The following is a 23776-nucleotide window of genomic DNA, read 5'->3' as shown; positions in this document are numbered from 1 at the left end:
TCTGTGTCCCCATGGGGACTGTGTGTGGAGCGCCTGGTTCCCGGACGCTACAACTGGCTGATGATTTGTGCAGACCGGGGACTTCCGCGCCGACCGCGCCTGCTTGTCGGCCGCGGTCTTAAATTTAGTCCCCGGCTTCATCGCGGCCTAGTGGCAAAAACTCCCGCCCCCGGACCTGTCTATCAGAATAGGGGCGGGACAGCTGACCTGACGTCGGATGTGAGGGCCGGGGCATCCTGTATGCTCACTCCCCCCTCACTGATCACTGTGGGGACCCCAGATTCCCGCACTTTTCCAGACGCCGCCCACGGCTCCGCTCCTCACCTGAGAGCTCCGGCAGCCATTTTTTCTGACATGCTGCCGGTGGAGAATCACAGAGAACAGCTCTGCAGCTCTGGGAGACCAAGGCAGGGAATCTGGAGGACACACACCCCGCTTTTTAGCGGTCGGTAAGCCACACCGGTCACTCGGTGTTGGTCCCCCTGGGGTGCCGGTATAGATACGTATATATATACATATTTCTGTTCGGCCGGGCTGTATACCCTTTCCCATATACCCTCAGTGATCACGCTCCTAGGAGACAACAGCATGTCGCCCACAAGGAGCAAGGGCACTAAAGCACAGAGCTTTTTTGCGACATGTACCTCTTGTGGGGCTATGTTACCTGCGGGTTCCACCTACCCTCACTGTGAGCAATGCTCGGCCCCTGTTACGCTTGCTCAGCCGGAGCCTCGGTCACTAGTGGGCCCCTCGGCTCAGGTAGACCCCCATGCTCCCCCGGTCCAGGTGGCAGGGACAGAGTTTGCTGTTTTTGCTGAAAAGCTCTCTGAGTCACTCTCACAATCCATGGCTCAGTCTATGGACAAATGGTCTGCCAAGCTGCTAGAAGCCCTGCAGTCCAGACCGGTCCTTACACAGGCCCCGGACCCTGTTGGATCGGCGCCTCCAGGTCCCTCTCGGTCCACCCCGGCCGGGGTGGGCCCTAGATCTCATGTGGAGGACTCCTCCACGGACCACAGTCCCAGACCAGCTAAGCGGGCTCGCTTGGAATCTTCCCCGACTTCTTCACGCTGTTCGGGTTCCCAGCTGGAGGACTCTCTGGAGGACGAGGCGGAGGTAGCAGCTCAGGGCTCGGACCCTGACGTTGCCCTCAATCTTGATACCCCTGAAGGGGACGCTTTAGTGAATAATCTTATCTCCTCCATCAATCAGGTGTTAGATCTTTCTCCCCCGCCTCCACCTATAGAAGAGTCGGCCTCTCAGCAGGAGAAACACCAGTTTCGGTTCCCCAAACGTACACGGAGTGCATTTTTTGATCACTCTAATTTCAGGGATGCCGTCCAGAAGCCCAGAGCGGTTCCGGACAAGCGCTTTACTAAGCGCCTTACTGACACACGTTACCCCTTCCCCGCTGACGTAGTTAAGGGTTGGGCTCAATGTCCCAAGGTGGATCCTCCAGTCTCTAGATTGGCGGCTAGATCTGTGGTTTCGGTTGCAGATGGCTCATCACTAAAAGATGCCACTGACAGGCAGATAGAGCTCCTGGTGAAATCCATCTATGAGGCCACGGGAGCGTCCTTTGCTCCGGCTTTTGCAGCCGTGTGGGCACTACAAGCTATCTCAGCTTGTTTGGCTGAGATTAATGCAGTCACACGTACGTCTGCTCCGCAGGTTGCATCTTTGACTTCTCAGGCGTCGGCGTTTTCTTCCTACGCCATGAACGCAGTCCTAGACTCTGCTAGCCGTACAGCGGTGGCATCCGCTAATTCTGTTGCAGTCCGCAGGGCCATGTGGCTGCGTGAATGGAAGGCAGACTCGGCTTCCAAGAGGTTCTTAACCGGTTTGCCGTTTTCGGGCGAAGATTGTTTGGCGAACGATTGGATGAGATTATTAAGGAATCCAAGGGAAAGGACTCCTCCTTACCCCAGTCCAAACCTAAGAGACCTCAGCAACGGAAAATACAATCGAGGTTTCGGTCCTTTCGTCCCTCCGCCAAGCCACAATCTTCCTCGTCCAATAGACAGGAGAAAGGCCAGAGGAACTCCTATGCGTGGCGGGCTAAGTCACGCCCCCAAAAGGCCGCCGGAGGCACTGCCTCCAAGGCGGCCTCCTCATGACTCTCGGCATCCCCGAACCGCATCCTCGGTCGGTGGCAGGCTCTCCCGCTTTTGCGACGCCTGGTGGCCACAGGTTCAAGACCGATGGGTGAGAGACATCCTGTCTCACGGTTACAGGATAGAGTTCAGCTCTCGTCCTCCGACTCGTTTCTTCAGAACCTCCCCGCCCCCTGCGCGGGCAGACGCACTTTTTCAGGCAGTGGACGCTCTGAAAAAAGAAGGAGTTGTGACCCCCGTTCCCATTCAGGAACAGGGCCGCGGTTTTTACTCCAACCGGTTTGTGGTACCAAAGAAGGACGGATCATTCCGTCCCGTTCTGGACCTCAAATTGCTCAACAAACACGTGAGCACCAGACGATTCTGGATGGAATCTCTCCGCTCTGTCATCGCCTCGATGTCACAAGGAGACTTCCTCGCATCGATCGACATCAAGGATGCTTATCTCCATGTGCCGATCGCACCAGAACATCAACGCTTCTTGCGTTTCGCCATCAGGGACGAACACCTTCAGTTCGTGGCATTGCCTTTCGGCCTGGCGACAGCCCCACGGGTTTTCACCAAAGTCATGGCATCCGTCGTGGCGGTCCTGCACTCTCAGGGCCACTCGGTGATTCCCTACTTAGATGATCTCCTGGTCAGGGCACCTTCTCAGGTGGCGTGTCAACACAGCCTTTCCGTCGCTCTGGAGACCCTCCAGCGGTTCGGGTGTCTCATCAACTTCCCAAAATCCAAGTTGACTCCGACCCAGTCTTTGACCTATCTTGGGATGGAGTTTCATACACAGTCAGCGATAGTCAAACTACCGCTGGACAAACAGCTGTCACTGCAGGCAGGGGTGCAAGCTCTGCTTCAGAGTCAGTCACACCCCTTGAGACGCCTCATGCACTTCCTGGGGAAGATGGTGGCAGCGATGGAGGCAGTGCCCTTCGCGCAATGCCATCTGCGCCCACTCCAGTGGGACATTCTCCACAAATGGGACAGGAGGTCGACCTCTCTCGACAGGAACGTCTCTCTTTCCCCTGCAACCAAGACGTCTCTTCAGTGGTGGCTTCGTCCCACTTCTCTATCGCAGGGAAAATCCTTCCTGCCCCCAACCTGGGCTGTGGTCACTACGGACGTGAGCCTGTCAGGGTGGGGAGCGGTGTTCCTTCATCACAGGGCTCAGGGAACCTGGACTCCGATAGAGTCTTCCCTTCAGATCAATGTCCTGGAGATAAGGGCAGTGTATCTGGCCCTATTGGCTTTCCAGCAGTTGCTGGAGGGCAGGCAGATTCGTATCCAGTCGGACAACGCCACTGCCGTCGCATACATCAACCACCAAGGCGGCACGCGGAGTCGTCAAGCCTTCCAGGAAGTCCGGCGAATTCTGCAGTGGGTGGAAGCCACAGCATCCACCATCTCCGCAGTTCACATTCCGGGCGTAGAAAACTGGGAAGCAGATTTTCTCAGTCGTCAGGGCATGGATGCGGTGGAATGGTCCCTGCACCCAGAAGTGTTTCGAGAGATCTGTCGCCGCTGGGGAACGCCGGACGTCGATCTCATGGCGTCACGGCACAACAACAAGGTCCCGGCATTCATGGCACGGTCTCAGGATCACAGAGCTCTGGCGGCGGACGCGTTAGTCCAGGATTGGTCGCAGTTTCGACTGCCTTATGTGTTTCCTCCTCTGGCAATGCTGCCCAGAGTGTTACGCAAGATCAGGTCCGACTGCCGTCGCGCCATTCTCGTTGCTCCAGACTGGCCGAGGCGGTCGTGGTACCCGAATCTGTGGCATCTCGCCGTGGGTCAGCCGTGGGCGCTTCCAGACCGCCCAGACTTGCTGTCGCAAGGGCCGTTTTTCCATCTGAATTCTGCGGCCCTCAACCTGACTGTGTGGCCATTGAGTCCTGGCTCCTAGCGGCTTCAGGGTTGTCTCAGGATGTCATTGCCACTATGAGACAGGCCAGGAAACCGACGTCCGCCAAGATCTATTACAGGTCTTGGCGGATCTTCTTGTCCTGGTGCTCTGATAATGGTTTTACTCCCTGGCCTTTTGCCTTACCCACTTTTCTTTCCTTCCTTCAATCCGGAATGGACAAGGGGTTGTCACTTGGCTCTCTCAAAGGACAAGTATCGGCGCTCTCAGTATTCTTTCAAAAGCGCCTGGCAAGGCTTCCGCAGGTCCTCACGTTCCTGCAGGGAGTTTGCCACATAGTCCCACCTTACAAGCGCCCGTTGGAACCCTGGGACCTTAACAGGGTGCTAACGGCTCTTCAGAAACCACCTTTTGAGCCGCTGCGGGATGTCTCATTATCACGTCTTTCGCAGAAGGTGGCATTTCTAGTGGCAGTTACATCACTCCGAAGAGTGTCGGAGCTTGCAGCGCTGTCATGCAAAGCCCCCTTCCTGGTTTTTCACCAGGATAAGGTGGTTCTGCGTCCTGTCCCGGAATTTCTTCCTAAGGTGGTATCTCCTTTTCATCTCAATCAAGATATCACCTTACCTTCATTTTGCCCTAATCCAATTCACCGATTTGAAAAGGATTTGCACTCATTAGATCTAGTGAGAGCACTCCGGTTCTACGTGTCTCACACAGCGCCCCTGCGCCGTTCAGATGCGCTCTTTGTCCTTGTTGCTGGTCAGCGTAAAGGTTCGCAGGCTTCCAAGTCAACCTTGGCTCGGTGGATCAAGGAACCGATTCTTGAAGCTTACCGTTCTTCGGGGCTTCCGATTCCTTCGGGGCTGAAAGCCCATTCTACCAGAGCAGTGGGGGCGTCCTGGGCATTGCGGCACCAGGCGACGGCTCTACAGGTGTGTCAGGCAGCTACGTGGTCTAGTCTGCACACTTTCACGAAGCACTATCGAGTGCATGCCTATGCTTCGGCAGATGCCAGTCTAGGTAGGCGAGTCCTTCAGGCGGCGGTGGCCCACCTGTAAGAGGGAGTCGTGTCGGCTCTTGCTATCAAGGTATTCTTTTACCCACCCAGGGACTGCTTTTGGACGTCCCAATTGTCTGGGTCTCCCAATGGAGCGACAAAGAAGAAGGGAATTTTGTTTACTTACCGTAAATTCCTTTTCTTCTAGCTCCTATTGGGAGACCCAGCACCCGCCCCTATGCCCTTCGGGCTGGTTGTTCTTTTGTGTACACATGTTGTTCATGTTCAATTGTTTCCTGGTTTTCAGTTCTCCGAACATCCTTCGGATTGAATTTACCTTAGACCAATTTATAAGTTTCCTCCTTCCTGCTTTTGCACCAAAACTGAGGAGCCCGTGATGCACGGGAGGGTGTATAGGCAGAGGGGAGGGGTTACACTTTTGAGTGTAATACTTTGTGTGGCCTCCGGAGGCAGAAGCTATACACCCAATTGTCTGGGTCTCCCAATAGGAGCTAGAAGAAAAGGAATTTACGGTAAGTAAACAAAATTCCCTTCTTTTCCCCTCACCCATGACAGCACCACGTGCGAGAGGGATCCGCCCAGCGAGGACAGGAAACCATTCTGAATAAAAGGGCGGTACCTCTCCCCTTCGTCAGTTGGTTTCCTGTCCTTGATGGGGGACCCCCGTTCTGAAAACCGGTGGCCTGGGCTGAACGTGCGCAGGTATCTATTGAACAAATTTGTAGGGCCGCTACCTGGTCCTTACAGTCTACTTTTTTCCGGCACTATCGGTTGGACCTATCCTCCTCGGCTGCTCTTTCGTTTGGTAGACTGGTGCTTGAGGCGGTGGTCCCTCCCTAATTAGGTTTTCTCTGGAAATCTCTCACGTGGTGCTGTCATGGGTGAGGGGAAAACACCACGGTTACTTACCGGTAGCCGGTTTTTCCAGAACCCATGACAGCACCCATATAATCCCTCCCTTTCTCATCCTTGGTGTGCACTTCTGGGGGTGCTTCTGTGTGTTAAGTGGTGATGGAGTAAGTTCTAACGATTGTTGGAGGTCCTCTCATTCTCAGTAATCAACTGACGAAGGGAAGAGGTACCGCCCTTTTATTCAGAATGGTTTCCTGTCCTCGCTGGGCGGATCCCTCTCTCACGTGGTGCTGTCATGGGTTCTGGAAAAATCGGCTACCGGTAAGTAACCGTGGTGTGTCACTGCTATTATGAAAATATTGGGCAGGGGGTGTATCAGGAGTCTGCAACTGTCTTTGTTGTAGAAATATAGGGGGTGTAAGGGTGGGCTGCCAGTACTGTTCTTATGGGGGAGTTGCAGGAGTCTGCCGCTGTTATTGATGGATTTTGGGAATTTCCAAAGGGTTTCAGCGGTCACTATTAGTAGGATTGCACACATCTATCAAACACGCACCATGTTTGGATCACAATACCGGCACAACTGCCAGGTCTCTGGACCTGATCTATCAGCCGAATGTACGGGGATTGCGGATTTGCTGTCATCATTCTGGTTGCTGTAAGCCATAGGAATGCAGTAGGTAGAGCATAGCCCTTAGGGCCACTCAGTCTGGTGTGAAGGCTCATTGTGATGTGCAAAACTGAACAATATCATTTACATTAAAATGTACTGGATGGTGGATCTGTAGATGGGTCTGCAGAAAAGTTGAAGCTCACTGGAACGCACAGAGCGGATCGATAAATGTAATTTTTATTACAGACCTTTCTACTACAACTTCACTGTTTCATTCAAATCATTAATTCTGTGTGAAGCAAAACAGCCACATACTCTTCCTTGGCTAAAAAGGAGGATTATTGTTTTTCAACCCTGCTGTAATATATCTAGTGCAACTTTTTTGATTTAGTGTAAAGATCCCATTAGAGTCCACACAAAGGCTTCTCTCAACATCTTCAATGGTTATACTTGGAAAGTGCTTGTAAAAACCACAACCTTTACTATTTTGCTTCTTATTAAAAATCCCATCCATTCCCAAGAACCAAGAGAGATTTTTAATTCTGTTGTGTAAAGCTGGTTGCCTAGATTACCGACCACCGATGCAGCCTGTCAGATGGACGGTTTCCTAGGCAAAGAATATGGTGCTTATAAGCTCTTTCCATAAAGCTTGTAATCACTGGTTTGACGTTACCTGGATTGCTGGACCCAGCCGTCTTTGGTTCCCTTGCACTTCACTGGTGTAGAGGTAAAACTGCCTCTGATTGCTGTATTGTGAGTGTTCCATAAATGATTACCTAATTTTATCTAGGATTTTTTATTCTTCCTTGTGCTACACATCTTGTTTAGAAATATTTCTCTCTTGCCTTATTGGGGTACACAGGGCCATGGGTGTATGCTGCTGTTGCCAGGAGGTTCACACTATGCAAACTATTAAGAAAGAAAGTTAGCTCCTCCTCCACAGTGTACACCCTGTGACTGACCAGGAACCAAGACAGTTTTTTGCTTAATCTCCTAGGAGGTGGACATGGGCCTGTTTTGATGCCGTTCTCTTCCGTTTTTTTCCCTATTCGGGCTCATTTTTTAGCCCACTAACCTTTCTTCTGTTCTATTCTCAGATGGGCGACAGGGTGTTCCACACTCCTGCTCTCCCCGTATGGGGGAAGAGGGACACAGGGTGGCTTCACCGCCAGGTCTCCCCTCTTCCTAAGTGGCCGGACGATCTATGCTCTGCGTCACCCTGGTGCTCAGAGCCCCCCCCGTTTCTATTTCCTGACCAGGCTCCCCCTCAACGCGCTTCTAGGCAAGCAGCGCCGAGAGTGGTAACGTTCGGCAGTTCCAGGACTTGGGATGCAAGTCTGCCGTCCGCCTACCTGTTGCATGGGGCAGCTGACCCAAAGTCTGCTTCCCTCCAGGTTCTTACCCAGCCGGCGCGGCTTCCAACGGACCTCCTGGACTCAGGTAGGGAGCGTTATCGACTCCAGGCAGGTCCAGATCAGCGTTGGAGCGGCAGGGGAGAAGGTCTCCCTGCTTCAGCGCCCGCTGTGCTGCAGTGTTGCGCTATCCCTGGCGTATTGCAGACCAGGCGCTAATTTAGCTCCCGGCTACGGCCTGCTCGGTCGTGGGCCATGCCCCCTTCCTCTGTTGTTCTTGCGAGGCAGAAAGCCCCGTCCCCGCAAAGGTGGGGGCCGCTGCCTCTCTCCCACAACGCTGGGTATACAGGCCGATAATAAAGGGCGATAATTCCACCTCAACAAAGGTGGGGGCCGCTGCCTTTCTCCCACAACACTGGGAATACAGGGTGATAATACAGGGTGATAATCCTTCCTCCACAAAGGTGGCAGCCGCTGCCTCTCTCCCACAACGCTGGGAATACAGGCCGATATTCGCTCCTCCACAATGGTGGGGGCTCCATCCGCTGTTTTCCCGCTTAGCACCCTCAGGCTGCAGATACGCCCACGACAGCAGCGCCATCTTGGGAAATCGGCTATTCTCTTGGGGGGACACAGCCAGCGGCTTCTGCGCCAGGGCCTGAACGGGGTAAGCTCTCCTTGCTCAGGAGGCTCGGTGCTGCAGGGCTTCAGCTATTTACTGAAAAATTTAGACTTTCTCTGTACTAGTGTCAAGGTTAAAATGACGATGATGATGAGACTCAAAGGATCTCTCTGGATCTGGCTGCTGTGTCTAATTAAAATGTCATGTGTGCACGTGAGATTAAATAACTGGACAGCAAGTCAGTTACATCTATCTCCATGACTGGCTCTCAACCAAGTGCTTTATTATTTGAAAGAAACTCTAGACCAAGCAGTAAGGGGGTGTAAACAAAAGTTTTAGTCCAATCAAGTATCGCAGGGCAAGGCTTCATGACGTAGAGAGATCTACACATCCTCCTTGGATTGGTCAGTCCAGACTCCAGGAATTTCCTTTGTCCATCTGTCTTGCGTGCAAAACAGGAAATGGCGGCCATCTTTACAATTACATGTGCTGGTATATACTGTGTCTAAGGAAAATACACTGAATATGCAATATACATATATACATGTTAGTAAGAAACAAAAGCATTCACAAATATGAGTGTTAGTTCACATCTACTGAACTATATAACGGAGTCTATGAAATGGCTGAATTAAGTATTTTTGGATACTCAATTCTTTATCCTCAACACTAGGGGACCCTATAACTTTCATAGAAGTTAAGGGAAGCGAGCAGATTACTACATTGCTTTACTTTATATCTAATCCAAAAGTGCGGAAGACACAGACTCCCCTTATAGTGCGTTACTCAGCTTGCACGTTCTGAAATCAGAAATTCTCAGGCCAGTCATCCCCCCTGTGTCTGGACCGCAATTCCCCAGTTGCGGTGTCATCCCAGGATCCCCCCTCCGCCGCAGATAACCAGAACAACCCTGCATCCCAGGCTCAGGATAGGGTCCCCACTAGGATCTAGAAGAAATCCTCCAAACGGTTCCATACTACCCAACCTCATCCCAGGATGACTCCGAGTCTCTGCGTCAGGGTCGGCCTACGATATGTCTCCAGAGTTGGACTCCGACCTGGAATTGGACGCGGAGCAGGCATCCAATATCCGGCAGACGATCGACAGTTTAATCTCGGCTGTTAAACAAACTCTGTCGGTGGAGGAAGATCCGCCTGCGGCTTCAAAAACGGTTTCTTTGAAAAAACCTAAGCAAGCCCTGAGATATTTTTCTAATAATCCCGACTTTACCGCCATTCTGGTCAAGCAGAGAGCTCACCCAGAAAAAAACGTTTCCTTGCAACGGTGCCTCTCCCTTCTCTATCCGTTCTCACCGGAGCTAGTGAAGGATTGGGCAGAGTTCCCTGTTGACCTTCCTGTGTCTCGACTGGCCAAGCACACAGTACTCTCTATTCTAGACAGTGCCTCTCTCAAAGAACCCACCGACCGCACCGTTGAGGCTCTGGCTCGGTCTATTAAGGCGGCGGGTTCCTCCCTCTGTCCCTCATTTGCCACAGTGTGGGCTACTAAAGCTCTTGCGGTCTGGAGCAAGAGTTTACAGAGAGGCCTCTATGCAGAAGGTTTGCCTTCCGAGTTGATTGAGCTAATTGACCAAATATCCATGGCCGCCAAATACCTTATATACGCTTCCCTAGACTCTGCATATTATGCCGCCACGGTGGCCAGCAACTCGGTGGTGATTCGTCGGACTCCCTGGCTAAAAGGGTGGAGTGCATGATGGGATTACCCTTTCATGGTTTTCGCCTTTTCGGCGAAACACTTGATAGGATCATGATGCTGCTACAGGGGGTAAGAGCACCTCTCTTCCACAACAGCGCCCAAAGCGCACACCTCACAAGAGATTTCCCTGTTTCAGGATGCCTGGCTTTCCTACATAGACGACGCCTGGGTGCGAGAACTGGTATCCACCAGTTACAAAATCGAGTTCACCTTCTCTATGAGACGCATTCCCAAATTCACGGCCCAAAATCGGGCCTTTTCTCAGGCTATTGCAGAACTTCGCGATGCAGGCGTCATCATACCAGTTCCCACCAAACAACTTTACACAGGCTTTTACTCGAATCTTTTCGTGGTTCCCCAAATAGAACGGCTCAGCCAGTCCTATTTTAAATCTCAAGAGGGTAAACAGGGCATTGTGGACTTGACTCTTTTTCACATGGAGTCACTAAGGTCTGTGATTGTGTCTATGGAACCGGGAGAATTCCTGGCCTCCTTTGATATACAAGACGCCTACTTGTACGCTGTCATGACCGTGCTTTGTCCCAGAGGTTTTGTAGTCATCCCGTATCTGGATGACCTAATAAACGAACAGTCATTTCCTGCCTTCTCAGAGAGTGTGCAAATCTGCTTGGAGACTCTCTCTCGAGGTTGGGCTGGCTCGTCAACCGCCAAAAGTTGTCTTTAGTCCCATCTCAACGTCTCGTCTTTTTGGACATGGTCCTAGACACTTCTCGAGCTTGGGTGTTTCTACCAGTAGAGAAACGGACCTCTCTGAGGCAGGGCATTCAGTTCCTCCGGCGCAATAGCAGGCTACCTCTGCAGTTCGGGATGAGAACTTTGGGGAAGATGTTGGCGGCGATGGAAGCCATCCCGTTCGCTCAGTTTCACCTTCGTCCTCTTCAGCTGGTTCTCCCTTCGGCGTGGGACAGGAAACTGGCTTCCCTAGACCGACCTGTTATTCTTTCCCAGAGGCTGATTCACCCCCTACTCTGGTGGGACCATCACTCTTCGCTCTCCCAAGGGAGATACTGCCTCCCGATTCACTGGCAAGTAGTCACAACAGAGGCCAGCCTGATAGATTGGGGAGCTATATTCCATCATCACACGGTTCAGGGTCGCTGGTCTCTCCTGGAACGCACCCTACCGATCAACATTTTACAGTCGAGGACCATCCTTCTAGCCCATCAGGGTTCCTCTCTGGTCTCCCTGTTCGGATTCAATCCGACAATGCCACTGCTGTAGCATACATCAGTTATCAAGGAGGGACCCGCAGCTTAGCAGCGATGAAGAATTCAAAAGATTCTTCGTTGGGCAGAGACTCATGCTTCTGTCATCTCCACGGTTCACATCCCAGGAGTAGAGAACTGGGCCGCGGCCTTCCTAAGCCGACAAGGTCTGGCAGCGGAAGAGTGGTCCCTCCACGACGAGGTGTTCCAACAGATCTGTCACAGGTGGGGTCCTTCAGACGTGGACCTCATGGCATCTCGCCAAAACACCAAGGTCCTCCCCTTCCTAGCCCGATCTCGCAACCCACACGCAATGCACTCCGACGCCCTGGCCCTGCCGTGGTCGCAGTTTCGTCTCCCTTACATATTCCGCTTCCCCTCATTCCGAGGGTGATCAAGAAGGTCAAGGCGGAGGGACTCTCGGTGATATTGGCGGCACCAGATTGGCCCAGGAGGGCCTGGTACTCGGAGCTCGTCCAATTACCAGGCGACACTCTCTGACGGCTTCCCGACTGGCCAGATCTTCTGTCACAGGAGCCGATTTGCCACCAGAACTCCGCAAGGCCGTGTTTGACGGCGTGGCTCTTGAATCCTGGATTCTAGCCAGAGCTGGTCTACTCCCCCCCCAGGTCTTTTCCACTATGATAAATCTCAGAAAGCTCTCCTCGGGTTGCATTTATCATAGAACCTGAAGATCTTTTCTTTCATGGTGTGAACAACGTGGAAAGTCGCCGCTTACCTCTTCAGGGGGTGTAGCCCATCTAGTTCCTCATGATCATCAGCCTCTGCATCCGTGGGACCTTAATTTGGTTTTAGGGATCCTCCAGCAATCGCCTTTTGAACCTCTGCTCGAAATATCTCTCTCATTACTCTCCTGGAAAGTTGCGTTTCTAATGGCTATCACGTCTGTCAGGTGAGTTTCGGAATTGGCAGCCCTTTCACGTCAGGCTCCCTACCTGGTTTCCCACCAGGACAAGGTAGTTCTCCAACCTTCACTGTCTTCCTCTCAAAGGTAGTTTCTCCCTTTCACCTTAATGATGAAATCACCCTGCCCTCATTCTGTCCGGCTCCGGTCCATTCATTTGAAAAGGCTCTGCATAACTTGGATCTTGTCAGGGCTCTGAGGATTTGTTTCTCGGACCGCGCCGTTTTGCAAATCAGACACTCTTTGTCCTCAGTGGAGGGGCAGAGGAAAGGTGCCTCAGCCTCGAAATCCACAATTGGCCGTTGGATTAGATCAGCTATCCAAGAGGCCTACAGGGTCAGGGGTGCCAGCCTCCCCGGAAGGGTGAAGGCTCATTCCACCCGAGTGGTGGGAGCTTCCTTGGCTTTTCGCCATCAAGCCTCAGCTGTTCAACTTTCCAAAGCCGCTCCCTGTCCAGCATCCACACGTTCACCAGGTTCTACAGGGTGCATATGCAGGCCTCTGCGGATGCTGCCCTGGGGAAGACAGGTTCTGCAAGCGGCGGAGGCTCACCTCTGACTCTGAAGGAATCGTCTCAGTTCTTTACTACCTTTTATAGTTAACGGTCAGTCTGTTGTTCTGACTTTACCAGTTGTTAAGGGTTTGTTCTCTCCCAGGGACTGCTTTGTGAAGTCCCATGGTCCTGTGTCCCTCAATAAGGCAAGAGAGAAAGGAAGGAAGATTTTTGTGTACTCACCGTAAAATCTTTTTCTCTGAGCCTTCATTGGGGAACACAGCACCCGCCCTGTTTGGAATGGTAATTTCTTATTTCTTGAATAACTATAGCTACAGCTTCTCCTACTGCTTGTGCACTAAACTGGCTTGGTTCCTGGTCAGTCACAGGGTGTACAATGCAGAGGAGGAGCTAACTTTTTTTCTTAATAGTTTGCATAGTGTCAACCTCCTGGCAACAGCAGCATACACCCATGGTCCTGTGTTCCCCAATGAAGGCTCAGAGAAAAATATTTTACGGTGAGTACACAAAAATCTTCCTTTTGAAATTCCCTAAATTGAATACATTTTTTCTTTTTTCTTCAGAGAAGTGCAACAGTTTCCAGAGTCTGTTCGCAACGCAGAAGAAGTGAAGTATGCCGTCCAAGTGTTCGCTGCGCTAAATAGCACTAACTTTGTCCGATTCTTCAAGCTTGTCCGTTCTGCATCTTACCTTAACAGCTGCATATTACATTGTTATTTCCCCCAGGTAATAGATTACTCTGGTCAAAGCTTAAACTTTTTTAATTTGTTTCTGGGTGCAATTTAATGCTTTATCTGTGTCTCTCCCAGATACGAAGAGATGCATTCCGTGCCTTGAATGTAGCGTACACAGCCAGTTATCAGAGACCCACACTATTTCCTCTAGAAAATATGGTTCGTCTCCTCTCTTTCCATGATACTGAGGAAGCTATAGATTTTCTTGCATCCTATGGCTTAAGTGTTAGTGAAGGGTAAGTGTGTCTTAAGATTGGAAATCTCTGGAATATACAGTCTTAATTGTCTTTGATAATTAATGTTTGTTTTCTTTTTTTCTTGAAAGTTTTGTAGAGCTGAATCGTGCTGCATTTGTTGAGCCTTTGGTTCCTTTGCAGCCAAAGAGGAGCTCCTATATCAGTTCTAAGCGACAAATGTCTATAGGGGAAATTGTGAATGGAGCTCCACTCCCACAGTTTTTTTTGCATATGCCGGTTTGCAGCTTTGATGCCCAGAATAAATATACTGGAAGTATCAGCAGTTATGAACCTGCAATACCAACAGGTAAGTAAAAAGGATGCCACCGGGAAAGTGTTTTCTTTTTTTTTCTCCTTATAACCAAGTTAAAAACCTAAAATAAAAACTAATTACTGAAATATTTAAATTACTATTCTCTCAAAACCACAAATGTGCAAACTTATCGATATAACCGAGAACCACAGTTGATTTTATTTTTTCTGTAGTTGCTAATTAGATTAGAAAAATAGGAACTATATAGTTAAGTACAGATCATGATTGTCATACTATCAAATATTATAGGTGAGGAGGAGCACAGTACCCAAAATAGGTGCAGCAACAATGACACGGTAAACAAAGGTCTATCTGCCAATGTCCATAATATATGAATTAGCGGAGAATGATCAGTGCGCATATGATTGTAAAAGAACTATAATAACAATTAGTGTGTTAGGAAAACAACATGCACAGAGAATAAGACATGGAATGACAGCTCTGCTTAATAGGATTTTTGTCAAAAAAATACCGCATAGAGTATACATGGTTAGTATTTTATGATGTGTTGTAAGGATCCATATGTACAGCCTCCTATAAATACCTTGTGACATGCAGATAGGCACAGATGAACCCAACGTGCGGTACACCGCTATACTAGTTTCATCAGGAAATAAGTGTATAGAGTAAGTGTTATATATATATATCTCCTGTAAAATAATTACTAAGGGGCATATGAGCATTACACATGGTACACAATGCAGGTTCTATAGAGTATAGAGCAACTAGAGATGTATTAGAAAAAGATGGCCGAAAAGGGCATGTTAGCATAAAATGCGGTGTGTCAGTCGCGATAGGTCAGGTGGTGTGTGGGCACAACATCGTTATGATGACACGACATGATGGAAGACCCGCATTCTGGCATCATCCGGGACCTGGGCAACGAAGGAGCATGTGTGTGTCTCCACTCATATGACCACACGGTCACATGTATCCGGCCAAGATGAACTTAGGGGCACTTTTCAATTACGGCACTACAGCGCATGCCCAATATGTGCCACCACCTGTCCAAAATATATACAGCATATCCAAATGACTGTAGGGAAACAGTAAAAATCACAATAGTAAATAGAATGTATAGATATAATGAAGACACAAGGAAATATATAAATACATCACTCGATAGAGTGTAAAAGACATTATGATGTAGTAAATCAGTGGGTTCTTTTCCCTCATCTTCTTTTCTTGTATTAGATCTCAATGCCTTAAGGGGGCTTTACATGCAGCGACCTCACTAGCGATGTCGCTCTTGAAAGCACCCGCCCCCGTCGTTTGTGGGTCACTGGCAAATCTCTGCCCGTGGCGTACAAAATCGCTAGTACCCGTCATACATACTTACCTTCCTAGTGACGTCGCTATGGCCGGCGAACAGCCTCTTTTCCAAGGGGGCGGTTCATGCGGCGTCACAGCGACGTCACACGGCAGACGTTCAATCGAAGGGGCGGAGAGCAGCCGCATGAAAGTCACACCCACCTCTTTGCCGGAGGACGCAGGAACGCTGTTGTTCGTTGTTCCCGGGGTGTCACATGTAGCGATGTGTGCTGCCTCAGGTACGACGAACAACCTGCGCCCACAACGATATTTGGGAAATGGACGACGTGTCAACAATCAACTATTTGGTTAGTATTTTGCATCGGTGGTCGCTTATACGTGTCACACGCAACAACGTCGCTAACGAGGCCAGATTTGCGTCACGAATTCCGTGACCCTAACGACATCTCGTTAGCGATGTCGTTGCATGTAATGGGGCCTTTAGATGTAATAATGGATAAAATATTCAGCCATACTGATGATCAGGTATATCAGCAAATGAAGATTTTAAAGTGCTGCTTCATGCAAATCATAGGAGCTAGAATTAGATGGAACAAAAATTAGACTACTATGTTGCAAAAATAAACATATTGTGGTGCACACAGGATTAAATTATATAAATTAAAAAGTAGATTAAAAAGGATTACAATTTTCTGCATATTTATAAATGGGGCTTGAAGCTCGCCGTCTCATTTAAGCCAGTAGGTGAGACTCTACATCGTGTCTCTTTTATGGAAACTGCTTTTTTCAAATTACCACCTCTAATGCAAACTCTAACTTAGCTCTTGGCAATACTCCTCTCATTCCAGAGAATGACTAGGAGACTTTTCTCTTCTCTTGGTGAACCCTCATGATCTTTGCTCCCATCAATCCACCTTTGTGAATTAATTTGGATGTTAGACTTGTCCTATTTTCCAGAAATCTCCATTGTTGATTTTACCCAACTTTGTTTCAAGGCTAGTCTTTTTATCATTGATAGGGGCTAACCTCCAAAAACAGTCTCTCCGTTTGTGGAGCATTGTTCTCCCATCACACCTCTCAGTCTCCCGGAACTGGGAGCTCCCTTTTATTTTTATTTTTTTTCAGCTCTCACACTTGTTTATTCTATTGCTTAAGTGTTAGTGATCACCAAGTGTTGAGAGCCACCATGCCCTTTGTGATCTGCACGGTCAAGTTTTTTGGTATTACTCGCTTTCTGGGACATTTGATCTATGATGCCCCATGGTGCGATATCCTCCAGTGCTATTAGCGAGAAAATCCAGTTTTCTCTGACGCCTCGTTGGGGGACACAGGACCTTGGGTGTTATGCTGCCTATCCATAGGAGGACACTAAGTAGATACAAAAGCATAGCTCCTCCTCTGCAGTATACACCCCCTGGCCGGGCCAGGCAAGCTCAGTTTTAGCTTAGTGTCTGTAGGAGGCACTTCCTTTCAAGTTTTGTTATTTTTTGAGAGCGACGGTTTCCTTTCTTTGTCGCTCCATTGGGAGACCCAGACAATTGGGTGTATAGCTTCTGCCTCCGGAGGCCACACAAAGTATTACACTTAAAAGTGTAAAGCCCCTCCCCTTCTGCCTATACACCCCCCGTGCATCACGGGCTCCTCAGTTTTTATGCTTTGTGCGAAGGAGGCACACATCCACGCATAGCTCCACATCTTAGTCAGCAGCAGCTGCTGACTAGGTCGGATGGAAGAAAAGAGGGCCCATAACAGGGCCCCCAGCATGCTCCCTTCTCACCCCACTCTGGTCGGCGGTGCTGTTAAGGTTGAGGTACCCATTGCGGGTACATAGGCAGGAGCCACATGCTGTTTTCCTTCCCCATCCCTTAATGGGCTCTGGGTGAAGTGGGATCCTACTCTGTCTCCAGGCACTGGGACAAGGCCCTGCTACTGTGAGGTACTCTGTGTCCCCGTGGGGACCGCGCATGGAGCGCTTGTGCCATAGACTCTGCAGCACTGCTGGGAGTGTTAGTGCGCCGGGGACTACCGCGCCGGCCGCGCTTATATGCCGGCCGCGCTTATAACTTTAGTCCCCGGCTTTTGCGGCCTAGTATCGCATATTCCCGCCCCCAGGCCTGTCAGTCAGGGGAAGGGCGGGACGCTGCACAGGACGTCAGCGCTGAGGGCTGGGGCATACTCTGTATCCTCCTCCCCCCTCATTCAGCACAGTGGGGCTCCAGATTCCCGCACTTTCTAGGGCACGCCCACGGCCCCCTCCTCCCCACAGAACGCCGGCACTCATTCCTGTCAGCACTTCTGACGCTGTAGAGGAGAGACAACAGCCTCTGGGAGGCCCAGCAGGGAATCTGGCGATCACACAACCGCTTTGAGCGGTCGGTAAGCAGCACCTGAGGTGCTGGCCCCACTGAGTGCCGGAGTGTACATATATATATATATATGCTTATATGCTATACATTTACACTGTACGGTCGCACTGTTGATTTTTGGCTATATACCCTCCTGGATTGGACTCAGAGGAGATAACAGCATGTCACCCACAAAAAGCAAGGGTGCCAAGGCACAGGCTTACTTTGCAACCTGTACCTCATGTGCGGCTATACTACCGGCAGGTTCCACTGACCCTCATTGTGTGCAATGCTCGGCCCCTGTGGCACTTGCTCAGCCGGAGCCTCTCCGCCTGGTGGCCCAGGTGGAACCACCTGCTACCACTGTCCAGGTGACAGGGACGGAGTTTGCAGTATTTGCTGAAAAACTGTCTGAGAGTATGGATAAATGGTCTGCTAGGATACTAGAGGCCTTACAGTCCAGACCGGTGACTCAGGCCCCGGGCACTGTTCAATCATTGACCCCAGGCCCCCCTCAATTGGAGCAGCAAAGTGCTCCTGGGGTGACCCATGCGTCCCAGGGTGAGGTCTCTGACATGGACCGCAGTCCAAGGCCGCCTAAGCGGGCTCGCTGGGAAATTCCCTCGACTTCATCACACTGTTCAGGGTCTCAGCAGGAGGACTCTCTGGATGATGAAGCGGAGGTAGCAGATCAGGATTCTGATCCTGAGACCGCTCTCAACCTGGATACACCTGAGGGTGACGCCACAGTGAATGACCTTATAGCAACCATCAATCAGGTGTTGGATATTTCTCCACCAGCTCCTACAATTGAGGAGTCAGCTTCTCAGCAGGAGAAATTCCGTTTCAGGTCTCCCAAGCGTACATTGAGTATGTTTCTGGATCACTCTGACTTCAGAGAGGCAGTCCAGACACACCGAGCTTGTCCGGACAAACGTTTTTCCAAGCGCCTTAAGGATACACGTTATCCCTTCCCCCCTGACGTGGTCAAGGGCTGGGCTCAGTGTCCTAAGGTGGATCCTCCTGTCTCCAGACTGGCGGCTAGATCCATAGTTGCAATGGAAGATGGGGCTTCACTCAAGGATGCCACTGACAGACAGATGGAGCTATGGTTGAAATCCATCTATGAAGCTATCGGCGCGTCTTTTGCTCCAGCATTCGCAGCCGTCTGGGCACTCCAAGCTATCTCAGCTTGTCATGCGCAGATTCATGCAATCACACGTACATCTGTTCCGCAAGTGGTGTCCTTAACCACTCAGGCGTCGGCGTTTGCGTCCTACGCCATTAATGCTGTCCTGGACTCTACGAGCCGTACGGCGGTAGCATCCGCCAATTCGGTGGCAGTCCGCAGGGCCATGTGGCTACGTGAATGGAAGGCAGACTCCGCTTCCAAAAAGTTCTTAACCGGTTTGCCATTTTCTGGCGACCGCCTGTTTGGTGAGCGTTTGGATGAAATCATTAAACAATCCAAGGGAAAGGACTCATCCTTACCCCAATCCAAACCAAACAGACCTCAACCACGGAAGGTACAATCGAGGTTTCGGTCCTTTCGGTCCACGGGAAGGTCTCAGTTCTCCTCGTCCAAAAGGCCTCAAAAGGATCAGAGGAACTCCGATTCATGGCGGTCTAAGTCACGTCCTAAAAAGACCGCCGGAGGAACCGCTCCCAAGGCGGCCTCCTCATGACTTTCGGCCTCCTCACTCCGCATCCTCGGTCGGTGGCAGGCTTTCCCGCTTTTGCGACGCCTGGCTGCCACAGGTAAAAGACCGATGGGTGAGAGACATTCTTTCCCACGGTTACAGGATAGAGTTCAGCTCTCGTCCTCCGACTCGATTTTTCAGAACATCTCCGCCCCCCGAGAGAGCCGATGCTCTTCTTCAGGCGGTGTGCACTCTGAAGGCGGAAGGAGTGGTGATCCCTGTTCCTCTTCAGCAACAGGGTCACGGTTTTTACTCCAACTTGTTTGTGGTACCGAAAAAGGACGGATCATTCCGTCCTGTTCTGGACCTAAAACTGCTCAACAAACACGTAAAGACCAGGCGGTTCCGGATGGAATCGCTCCGCTCCGTCATCGCCTCAATGTCCCAAGGAGACTTCCTGGCGTCAATCGACATCAAGGATGCTTATCTCCATGTACCGATTGCACCAGAGCATCAGCGCTTCCTGCGTTTCGCCATAGGGGACGAACACCTTCAGTTCGTGGCTCTGCCTTTCGGCCTGGCGACAGCCCCACGGGTCTTCACCAAGGTCATGGCAGCAGTGGTAGCAATCCTACACTCTCAGGGACACTCGGTGATCCCTTACTTAGACGATCTGCTGGTCAAGGCACCCTCTCAAGTGGCATGCCAGCACAGCCTGAACATTGCTCTGGAGACTCTCCAGAGTTTCGGGTGGATCATCAATTTTGCAAAGTCAAATCTGACACCGGCCCAATCACTGACATATCTTGGCATGGAGTTTCATACTCTCTCAGCGATAGTGAAGCTTCCGCTGGACAAACAGCGTTCACTACAGACAGGGGTGCAATCTCTCCTTCAAGGTCAGTCACACCCCCTGAGGCGCCTCATGCACTTCCTAGGGAAGATGGTAGCAGCAATGGAGGCAGTTCCTTTTGCGCAGTTTCATCTGCGTCCTCTTCAATGGGACATTCTCCGCAAATGGGACAGGAAGTCGACATCCCTCGACAGGAACGTCTCCCTTTCACGGGCAGCCAAGGCTTCCCTTCAGTGGTGGCTTCTCCCCACTTCTCTGTCGAAGGGGAAATCCTTCCTTCCCCCATCATGGGCTGTGGTCACGACGGACGCGAGCCTGTCAGGGTGGGGAGCGGTTTTTCTCCACCACAGGGCTCAGGGAACCTGGACTCAGACAGAGTCCTCCCTTCAGATCAATGTTCTGGAGATAAGGGCAGTGTATCTTGCCCTAAAAGCGTTCCAGCCGTGGCTGGAAGGCAAGCAGATCCGAATTCAGTCGGACAACTCCACAGCGGTGGCATACATCAACCACCAAGGGGGAACACGCAGTCTGCAAGCCTTCCAGGAAGTCCGGCGGATCCTGATGTGGGTGGAAGCCACGGCCTCCACCATCTCCGCAGTTCACATCCCCGGCGTAGAAAACTGGGAAGCAGACTTTCTCAGTCGCCAGGGCATGGACGCAGGGGAATGGTCCCTTCACCCGGACGTGTTTCAGGAGATCTGTTGCCGCTGGGGCATGCCGGACGTCGACCTAATGGCGTCCCGGCACAACAACAAAGTCCCAACATTCATGGCACGATCTCAAGATCACAAAGCTCTGGCGGCAGATGCCTTAGTTCAGGATTGGTCGCAGTTTCAACTCCCTTATGTGTTTCCTCCTCTGGCACTGTTGCCCAGAGTGTTACGCAAGATCAGGTCCGACTGCCGCCGCGCCATCCTCGTCGCTCCAGACTGGCCGAGGAGGTCGTGGTACCCGGATCTGTGGCATCTCACGGTGGGCCAACCGTGGGCACTACCAGACCGCCCAGATTTGCTGTCTCAAGGGCCATTTTCCATCTGAATTCTGCGGCCCTCAACCTGACTGTGTGGCCATTGAGTCCTGGATCCTAGCGTCTTCAGGGTTATCTCAAGAGGTCATTGCCACTATGAGACAGGCTAGGAAACCAACGTCCGCCAAGATCTACCACAGGACGTGGAGGATATTCCTATCTTGGTGCTCTGATCAGGGTTTTTCTCCCTGGCCATTTGCCTTGCCCACCTTTCTTTCCTTCCTTCAATCCGGATTGGAAAAAGGGTTGTCGCTCGGCTCTCTTAAGGGACAAGTCTCAGCGCTCTCTGTGTTTTTTCAGAAGCGCCTGGCCAGACTTCCACAGGTGCGCACGTTCCTGCAGGGGGTTTGTCACATAGTCCCTCCTTACAGGCGGCCGTTAGAACCCTGGGATCTGAACAGGGTGCTGATGGCTCTTCAGAAACCACCTTTCGAGCCAATGAAGAACATTTCTCTCTCACGCCTTTCGCAGAAGGTGGTCTTCCTAGTAGCAGTCACATCGCTTCGGAGAGTGTCTGAGCTAGCGGCGCTGTCATGCAAAGCCCCTTTCCTGGTGTTTCACCAGGACAAGGTGGTTCTGCGTCCGGTTCCGGAATTTTACCTAAGGTGGTATCCTCTTTTCATCTCAATCAGGATATCTCCTTACCCTCTTTTTGTCCTCATCCAGTTCACCAGTGTGAAAAGGATTTGCATTTGTTAGATCTGGTGAGAGCACTCAGACTCTACATTTCTCGTACGGCGAATCTGCGCCGCTCTTATGCACTCTTTGTCCTTGTCGCTGGCCAGCGTAAAGGGTCACAAGCTTCCAAATCCACCCTGGCTCGGTGGATCAAGGAACCAATTCTCGAAGCTTACCGATCTTCTGGGCTTCCGGTTCCCTCAGGGCTGAAAGCCCATTCTACCAGAGCCGTGGGTGCGTCCTGGGCTTTGCGGCACCAGGCTACGGCTCAGCAGGTGTGTCAGGCGGCTACCTGGTCGAGCCTGCACACCTTCACGAAACACTATCAGGTGCATACCTATGCTTCGGCGGATGCCAGCCTAGGTAGGCAAGTCCTTCAGGCGGCGGTTGCCCACCTGTAGGAGAGGGCTGTTTTATGGCTCTATTACGAGGTATTATTTTACCCACCCAGGGACTGCTTTTGGACGTCCCAATTGTCTGGGTCTCCCAATGGAGCGACAAAGAAGAAGGGAATTTTGTTTACTTACCGTAAATTCCTTTTCTTCTAGCTCCAATTGGGAGACCCAGCACCCGCCCCTGTTCCCTTCGGGCTGTTGTTCTTTGTGTTCACATGTTGTTTATGTTGAATGGTTTCAGTTCTCCGAAATTCCTTCGGATTGAATTTACTTTAAACCAATTTATAACTTTTCCTCCTTCTTGCTTTTGCACCAAAACTGAGGAGCCCGTGATGCACGGGGGGTGTATAGGCAGAAGGGGAGGGGCTTTACACTTTTGAGTGTAATACTTTGTGTGGCCTCCGGAGGCAGAAGCTATACACCCAATTGTCTGGGTCTCCCAATTGGAGCTAGAAGAAAAGGAATTTACGGTAGGTAAACAAAATTCCCTTCTTTTGGGACCGTTCTCCCACTACCATCAACGGGTGGGAACGTGGAGTGTCGCCTCCACGTACCCCCTCCTGCAACGCTGGATCCTGGGCTGGACGACGGGTTCCACAGACTCCGATTTTCCAAAGCCCAGGGTAGAGGCATGTGCCCCTATAGCCCAATTCCTCAGCCCCTCTTTGCAGGCTCTGAGTTGAATATGGCACCGGTGTGACCAAACACAGCAAGCTGACTCTGCTATTTTCACTGCCTGGACTGAAGCAGTGTTTTAAGGTGAGATCCCCCCTGACTGGCTTCCTAGAAAAAGGGAGAAAAGACGCTGCAGGGAAGGCTCCCAGGATATTTACAGTATTTATTATGAGAAAGTCCCTTACTGAGTGCAATGAGGAGAGCCCCAAGGATCCTGCACACACAGTGTTAACTTTTCTCTAGCTTGCTGGCTGGAGGAGGGGGGAAGTCACTCCTGTTTACAGAAAGTCCTGCAGATAATTTCCCAGTGGTAGGGGGAGGGCCCAGGGCTCAGGGACCCACTGGTAGGGGGAGGGCCCAGGGCTCAGGGACCCACGCTGTTTATTTGCTCTAGCAGAAAAGGCGGCTGATAACCACCAGTGACAAGCTGTGTGCTGACTGGAGGGAGAGGGAGGAAAACTATCAGAAGCTCCCTTCCCGCCGTTTTTTTACTACCCACAGCAGAGGGGGGTACACTGACTTCATCTTCGCGCTCTTTTAGCGCTAAGCCCCCCCCCCCCCCGCGGCCGCGATAAGCCCCGCACCCCCCCAGGAAAGCGTGCGAAGATGTCCATAGAGCTTAATCCTTCCTGAGGACAGGGCCATCGCTGATTCTGGTGAGGTGCTTGCTTCACTTGTAGCTCTGCTGAGCATTACTCCCCCTCCTGGCATACTCCTATTAGGAACATGCAGAATTCTAAGGGCACTAAGAGTGCTAAGGCCCACATAGTTTATTATTCAGCCTGCACTGCCTGC

At 51.1% G+C, this 23776-nt stretch overlaps 1 protein-coding gene across 2 annotated transcripts in view; it reads left to right on the top strand.

The window, feature by feature from the left end:
- Positions 1-23776, top strand: part of LOC142267570 (germinal-center associated nuclear protein-like) — a 95337-nt gene that overhangs the window by 6068 nt on the left and 65493 nt on the right. For both annotated transcript variants that reach the window (XM_075332340.1, XM_075332339.1), the window contains exons 5-7: positions 13377-13539; positions 13623-13783; positions 13873-14090. In XM_075332340.1, the coding sequence (XP_075188455.1) occupies positions 13377-13539; positions 13623-13783; positions 13873-14090 (542 nt within the window). The remainder of the gene's footprint in view (positions 1-13376; positions 13540-13622; positions 13784-13872; positions 14091-23776) is intronic.

This window comes from Anomaloglossus baeobatrachus, unplaced genomic scaffold (assembly GCF_048569485.1).
Source record: "Anomaloglossus baeobatrachus isolate aAnoBae1 unplaced genomic scaffold, aAnoBae1.hap1 Scaffold_296, whole genome shotgun sequence".
Classification (NCBI taxonomy): Eukaryota; Metazoa; Chordata; class Amphibia; order Anura; family Aromobatidae; genus Anomaloglossus; species Anomaloglossus baeobatrachus.
The sequence above is the reverse complement of the archived record's forward strand: the minus strand, read 5'-3'. Positions and strand labels throughout refer to the sequence as shown.